We start from the raw sequence: 7,765 nt of genomic DNA on the forward strand, positions 1-7,765 counted from the left end.
GGAACGCTTAGCTTATTTTTCATATCTGGCGGCCCTCAAGTGGCCCTAAGGAGGCATGCCGATGTTCAGAGACAAAATCCTGAAACAAGAATATTCCCTGCAGTCCTACTTAACTATGAGAGGACAATAACTACATGTTGGAGTTGACACTGCAGTTCAAAGTCAGTAAAAGTAGTGCCCAAAAATGGGCACAAAATCAACTTATTGCTTCAACAAGAAAAAACACGTATTACAGTGATGTGTGTCTAATCTATGTCTAATATATTAGGAAATGCATTATGCTAACAGAGTTACACTAGTTTGTATGACATTGACAGGTTAGTATGGTAACTGAGAATTATGCAAATATTTTAATGAGAACAAAATAAGCTAAATCCGGTATGTTTATAAATTGTCAAATGTGTTTAAAATGTATTAGGACAACAGTACAATATCTGAGGTAAAACGTTGCCTTTATTGCAATTATGCTACACAACTGAAACAACAACAATTTGATAGTAAGAGTCTGAACTTGTTAAAATATATTTTAGCATGACTCAAAGACATCATAGTAAAGCAAGTAAAGTAAATATTATATCGTGTGTTAAAAATGTTCTGCGCTTGACATTTGTATCAGGACCGTAATTATTTCAGAAATAGCAGTGTTGTTGAAAATGCATTTTTTAAGATTTTTTAAGAAGTAATCGATGAGGTAGCAGTTTTCCTTCCCCGTGGATTTTGCTTATTGAAATCTAATATAGTATCATATCTAATGCAGGTGATTGTACACTTGGCTTTGGCTTGACAAACATGTAAAGATAAATATTTAGTTTGAACTATTGGACAAACATGATGATTGTAACATATATGTGAATAACATGACTAGGGACCCTAATCAGTTGGACTAGTTGCCTAATGAGCCAATTCATTATTTCACGATGTCGGTATAGTGGCTCTGTTTAGTTCTTAGTGCACCTCCACTAATCATCAATAGCAGTGGATGCAATCGTTGCATTGACCTCAGTAGCAGCTGTTGCGAATGAAGCCGAGGTCCCGGTTGAGGTCCCATCGCGTGGTTTTGCGCGGGGCCTCATCATCTCCTCTCTGTTGCTCTCAGGTTTGACCAAAAGAATGTAACACTTGGGCAAGAAGATGCAGCTCAGCAGGCCGAAGCTGGAAGCCAAGATGGCAAAAATCTGGACGGCAACCATGAACTTGCCGCGTGTGCTGAGGTACGCCGGGACAAAAGAGATCCACACGATGAAGAAGACGAGCATGCCGAAGGTCACACACTTCGCCTCACTGGAAGACAGAGGAAGAAAAATGTTGCTTTAGGGTCAAGAGAAATGTTCTTTACATCAAAATGTCTGAATAAGAGAGAGAGGAACAAGTGGAAATTGAATTAGAAAAGTAATATAGCACACATGTTTTGATTTCTCACAGATTAATACCGGCACTTTTGTGTGTTTGTGCGAGAAGAAGATGAGGAAGTGTAAACAGAATAAAATAATCCTTTATGTTACGTTACAATACAATGTCAAATATCAACTACAATGCAACTACTGAAACCTTGTGTGTTTCCTACCTGAAGTGGTCCTCCAGTTTGCGGGCTATGAAAGCAAAGACGAAGGCCAGCAGAGCCAGCAGGATGTCATAGGCGAAGATACAACAGATGAAGACCACAGAGCCTTCGTCACACTCCAGAATGATCTTTATATTCTGGGCAGAGGTGTTTTCAAAGGGGTGTGGAGGGAGGATGATAAGCCACACTGTGCACGCTACAGCCTGGGTAGAAGGATGTCAGATATAATACAGGATCAGGTCAGAGTAAAGACGATTCACATCCTTTCTTCCTGTTTTTATTGTATCTACCTGTATTAAAGTTGCCACAGCAGCTATCGCCCTCTGGTGGGCACAGGTGAGACTGTCAACTTCAGGGTTAGCGCTGGCATTGGAGTCATTGTTTAAAAAAGCATTGGTGAAGATGACATCAGGACTGCCGCCGTTGGCTGCTGCTTCAGCTGCAGCCACCTTTGCAGCTTTGGCAGCTGCTTTGGCTTTGATCCGGGCCGCTTTCAGAGTCTGAGCTCTCAGCATCAGCACTGCTGTCTTACCTGAATTACAGAGCAGTTAGTAGATAGACAGACTGTGTATATATACTCATATACTTAATTCAAAAAAAGCCGTGGACTCACCCATGATAGAGGAAAGGCAGAGAGCAAAGCCCAGAGCCAGGGCTACTTGACTGGTCATGCAGCTCCAGTGCTGAGGCTCTCCGAGGAAGACGATGGAACAGAGGAAGGTCACCACCAGCGAGAGGAGCAGCGAGAAACTCAACAGAGCATCATTGGCTTTGACCAGAGGGGTGCCAATGTGCACAACAAACACCACCTGGAAAAAGAAGAACATTGAATCACACCGTTTGTTTTTTTTTGGCTCCTTACTCTCTGCAACAAGGGATCTGTTGGCTTCACTGGGAGGTTTGTCTCACCCCGACACCGATGGTGACTAGCGCTCCGAAGGCCGAGATGACGATGAGAGTGATCCCCAGCGGCTCTCCAAAGGCGAGGAACTCAATGATTTTTGGTACACAGCTGTCATGAGCTTCATTGGACCAGTCTTCATAACTGCACAGGATACATGCACGAGCATCTGTCAGAGAGAGAGGAACTCAGACGTAGTCTGGAGAAGAGCAAGAGGCCCAGCAGATACAAGTGGCCTCTAAAACATGACAGAAGACGCCATGCTTAGTTTTGCAGCATATTACATCTTTGTGAGGCGAAATTAACGCAGCTTCCTCACTGTGGTAATTTACACATTTTGAATAACGCATTTTTATTATAGCAAGTTTTATAAGATGTCATTATTACATTTACTTTGCGATTATCTTATATTTGCCCCAATTATAGCATTGTAAAGCATACGCCAGTATACAGCTAAATTGAATTTCAGACAAGCAAGATTAAGTTAAGTATTTTCAGGCTATTAAATGAAGTAACAACAGATGTGTTTTCTTCTAACATTAGTCTTGAATGTCTTTGCAAAAATGTAATTAAAATAAAATAAACTTTATTCACTCAGGTTCATATTTCAGTAGAAGTTCAGACTTTTCAAGAAGACACCGTCGTGTCAATAAGGTACAGTTTAGAAGCTGTATACTGACTCGTTGAGTTGCTGATCTCTCCATCAGCACACGGGATACAGTCAAAGCAGCACACTGGCTCTCCCTGTCGGATTCCCTTCCTGGTGCCCGGCTGGCAGTTCTCACTGCACACTGACCGAGGAGGCTGCAAAACACACACACACACACACACAGATTTATAGAGACACACATGTATGTGATGCTAATCCTAATCTAGAAGAGTTAAACTCTGTCTTGATCAACATGCTGCTGACCTCCAATATTTCATTGTTCCACACAATGGAGTCATTCGTGATGGTCATCCTGTCCTCTGGAGCTGCTGAGCCATTGTAGCTTCCCACAGTGACGTAGGATATCTCCCCGTGGCTGTTGACCTGCCAGTTAATGATGTCGTAGGCGCCTTCCACGTCTCCGTCCTCAAAGTAGATCTCCTCGTCCGTGTGCGGCACTTTGAAGCGCACGTTCTTCAGGTAGTACATCAGCTAAGGGAGAGAACGATGGAGCCACGTCTGAGTGAAACACATGCACGTAAAAACAGTTGTACTCACTCACTCACACACACACACACACACACACACACACACACAGGCTTACCTGCCACGGCTCAAACTTGGTGATGTCAGCACAGCTTTTCCCAATGAATGGTCCCTGTCCGTCTTCACAGTGCTCCAGGTTGTGCAAGGCGTGGGCCACAGCGTACACAGATTTGTACACACTGTGGGGAGATATCTTCATCATCATCATCATCATCATCATCACCACCATTATCAATCACGTCTTCATAGCACATCAGTGTGATCGTATCCTTAAAGGGTTTGTTCACAAAAATTGCTAAAAGAAAACAAAATGTTTTACTTCATAGTTGTATGTGCTGTTGCAGATAGTGGAGTGAAGTTTTCTGCTGCCACTCAAACACAATGAATGTCCTTTTTAATCCGGAACTACTTTCTATCAAAGAAATAGTCCCTGTGAAAACACCTGCATTACGTGTGTATTCTGAGTACCCAGGACAGTGTTTCTGGAGTGATACTTGAGTTTCAGAGGCAGGTATCTCAAAATCTTTATGGCCTGGTGTTACTTTTTGTAATTTGGGTGTACTGACCCTTTGTAATAAGTGTTGTAGAGACGATTAAAGTAGCATGAAGATAAAAATAATTCATACTTGTAGCAGCAATATGGGCAGTGAGAACTGACCTGTAAGTGATTCGTAACTGTGAAACATCAAAGTAGGTGTTACTGAGCTGTGCCAGAGACTCGGAGCCCGTACACAGCCCATCAGGAACCCCTCTCACTGCCCTGGACAGCGTGCCGTTGACATCCTTGGCCCTCTGTTTGGCCTGCCTCACCGCTTTGCCATAGTCCAATGTGCAGTTAAACAACTACAAGACAAAAAACAAGGTCACAAACTTTCTAGATTTGTGTATGACTGTTAGAGTTGCCACTGAATGTTCATCATCATTTCGTCTCAAGGAGATTTTGCATGTGGTTAATAGATGGGTGGAGACAGATATGGTGACAGTCTGGCCAATTAGAGATCTTAATAAACGCACGATCTCCCAGAATTCCTCTGTGAGCTGGTTAGTATAGGGGTCCAAGTCCAGTAGATGGCGTCGAAGCCCCGGGATGTCAGCCCTTTTAACCCCAAAGCCCAGGGTACCACCGAGCACCGAGTTCACCTGGGTAAAAACACGCACATTGTCGACTTCAGCTCAAACTGTGATTCAGAGCCTGTGGAGCATCTGCTTCATGTCTGTTCAGTCAATCAATCAATGAGCTTTGACCCTCAGTCGTCACTGGACTGAGCACTCACCCCAGGCTGGTTGATGAGAGCGGAGGTGACCCAGGCCTCGCTGGCGATCCAGGTGCGGTTGGTCACGTTGTGCCGGAGCAGCTCGAGGATCAGAGGACTGAGGTCCACGTCTGACGAGAAGACCACAATGATCTTGGACGTGGCCTCAACTACGGTTTTAGCAATACGCTGGATGGCCTCTTGTGAACTCACCTGAAGTTTAAAAAAAAAAGAATATATTCATTTTTCAACATCAATAAATTGTAATACATCTCTAGAGAAGACCGGCACGACAGTGTGTGATCAGAACCACAGGAGGATGTTGAAATATTGACTGAAAAGATGTTACCTTGGGCAAGATCTCAGAGAAGGAGATGCAGACACCAGCTTCCTCAACCTGCTCTTTGAAGGCTTTGATGCCATACTTTCCGTAATCATCATCGGCAGCTATGGTGCCCACCCAAGTCCAGCCGAAGTGCAGCACCAGCTGGGCGATAGCTGTGGACTGGTGCTTGTCATTGGGAATGGTCCTGAGGAAGGTGGGGAACTGGAACTTACTTTCCAGGGCGGAGCAGGTGGAAGAATAGCTGACCTAAGGATGACAGAGGAGAGGACACGAACATTGCACTTGTTCTCTCTATTTGTTCATCTTCCTTGTCTTCTTCTAACTCCCCACTGGCCTACCTGTGGGAAGTGATAAAGCCCAAGTATCCTCGCCGTGGCAATGGACAGATCGGAGCCCCCAGCGCCCACCAGAGCAGCCAGGGGAGCCCCAGTCCCGCAGCGGTAGTTGGGCACGGCCTCGTCTTGGCCCGTCAGGTAGGTGAGGGTGCCCTCCACCGCCTTGGAGATGGTGAAGCAGGAGTCGTAGATGACGTAGCCCAGGTCGGTGTTAGGCAGCAGGTCCTGCTTCTCGTTAATTTCGTTGATGGCAAACAGCATGGTCTGGGTCCAGCGGAAGGTACGGAAGTTAAACCTGGAGGATGGTGGGAGAGGGATGAGATGACGGTACACAAAACTTCATGACTGGAAGATATGCGCGGACTATTTTAGTCTTTTGAAAGTTATTACCTAAATTAGCCACAAGAGGACAGTTTGCAGGCTTGCTGATTATTGCTGCATACTACAGTGCAAAGGCCTGTCTCCATGATAATATGGGCTACTGAGGCTAATTGGCCCCCAGAGGTGCTGCCCAGCTCTTTCTTGATTTCTATAGTAAAATCCTCAGGTTAAGAGTTCTCCGAAGCACACTGCGAGGTTGAAACATATACGGCAGTACATTGTTTTCTCATTTAGGGGCTGAATTATGAAATAATGTCACTTAATTAGGCTTTTGAGATTATCTAAGATTAGTGTAATATATTCTAACAACAATTTACGCAAAAGGCCAATACAAAAGACAAATGAGAAGCTCAACTCACCCCTCACACCCCGAGGAGACCGGCACCCTTGACGTGTTGCCATCACTGGAAGCTATACGCTTGTGAACAGGAAACATCCCCCCAACGACAACCTTCTTCTTGTCTACATCCTTGTAGCCGCTCAGGTTGAACTTGGCCTTCAGCTTGCATGTGGACTCTGCTGAAAATGATCTGTACAAGTAGGAAAAGGCACATAATCCTAGCAAAAAGCGACCGATTTCCATGCTATGCGGGCGAAGAAAGGAGTCGGGAGAGCTCTCGCTGTGGCAGACAGAAAAGTGTGACAGGTGTCTTGCCTGCTCTCAAGGGAGATGTGCTGCACGGGGAAACCTGAGAACAAAAGTGAAGAGGAGGGCACTGGATGAGGACATATTAATCTTCATTGAAACATAGACAAGAAGGACTTAGTTCATTTTAGATGATTTTAGTAATTATTAAAGAATTATGATCTCATTAACCGTGTATAAAATGATGTTTGGTTCAAAAAGTTTTACTCTGTTTTTTTTCTCCCTCCATTAGCACACACTGGACCCTGGACCACCAAATGTGCACAAACACACACTTCAACTTCAAATGAAAAAAAACCATCCCATAATTTAATTTCTCTTTCTTTCCTCTTTCTTTCATCCTGTAAAGACAAAGCAGTTTATCAGTCTGCACTCGGGTCAGCTGTGGAGGATAAACTGCCACAGGCCACATGTTAATTGGCAGCCGCATGTGGTAACTTGTACAGCCTTTACGCAACTTAACAGCACGGCTACTGTTCCAAAACCATGTCTTGTCCCCCGAGTGTGTGTTGATGGATGACTGAACTTGTCTGCTCTTGTCTCTCAGTCAGCGGGGAGAAACACACACCTGAACCCCGGCACACAGAGGGACCTCTGCTGGGTAACAGCACACAAATAAGCTACAGTCTAAACTTCTCTCAACAATATGGCTGTTTGCATGGATTTAATTGAAAGGGAAGTTGAAACACAGAAAGCAGGACTCTAACAGGATATTTTCATGTAGTTGCTGATGATCATAGATGACCTACAGGGTGCGTGTGTGTGTGTGATTTGGCCCTTGTGATCTCAGTCAGGCACGTGAGAGACAAATCCGACCGATACTGATGTGTGCTGCAAGAAATCAATTACGTGCAGTAATTCACAAAAAACGCTAATGTCATTATTAAAGGCCGGTTCCAGGAGGACATTTGCAAAGAGGCACATGATTAAATGGAAAAAAAGGGTCTTCCACTTTTCTATTCTACTCTTCTTTTTGTAGGTTTTGAATAACAACTTCTACACTAATAAAGTTCAGCAGAATACATTCACTTGCTTCCAGTGCCAAAGAAAACTGTACTTCTGTATTCTGGCTGTGATTTACAGTTGGTACATATAATGCACAAGGCTGCATTAATATTCATAATTTCAACCCCCTGTTCAATGGGGG

The 7,765-nt window shown here is 44.2% G+C and overlaps 1 protein-coding gene across 1 annotated transcript; it reads right to left on the reverse strand.

Moving 5' to 3' along the window:
- Positions 1 to 959: 959 nt before the first annotated feature.
- vmn2r1 (vomeronasal 2, receptor 1) lies at positions 960 to 6,555 on the reverse strand (the record flags this gene model as incomplete). The annotated part of the gene is made up of 14 exons (XM_079166702.1): positions 960 to 1,281; positions 1,565 to 1,764; positions 1,852 to 2,093; positions 2,175 to 2,370; positions 2,471 to 2,631; positions 3,143 to 3,266; positions 3,376 to 3,603; positions 3,716 to 3,836; positions 4,316 to 4,500; positions 4,672 to 4,797; positions 4,932 to 5,123; positions 5,260 to 5,502; positions 5,595 to 5,886; positions 6,332 to 6,555. The coding sequence occupies 14 exons, from the start codon at positions 6,553 to 6,555 to the stop codon at positions 960 to 962; spliced, it is 2,856 nt and encodes a 951-aa protein (XP_079022828.1).
- Positions 6,556 to 7,765: the final 1,210 nt, after the last annotated feature.

Source organism: Pholis gunnellus (genome assembly GCF_910591455.1).
Source record: "Pholis gunnellus genome assembly, chromosome: 9".
NCBI classification, from domain to species: Eukaryota; Metazoa; Chordata; class Actinopteri; order Perciformes; family Pholidae; genus Pholis; species Pholis gunnellus.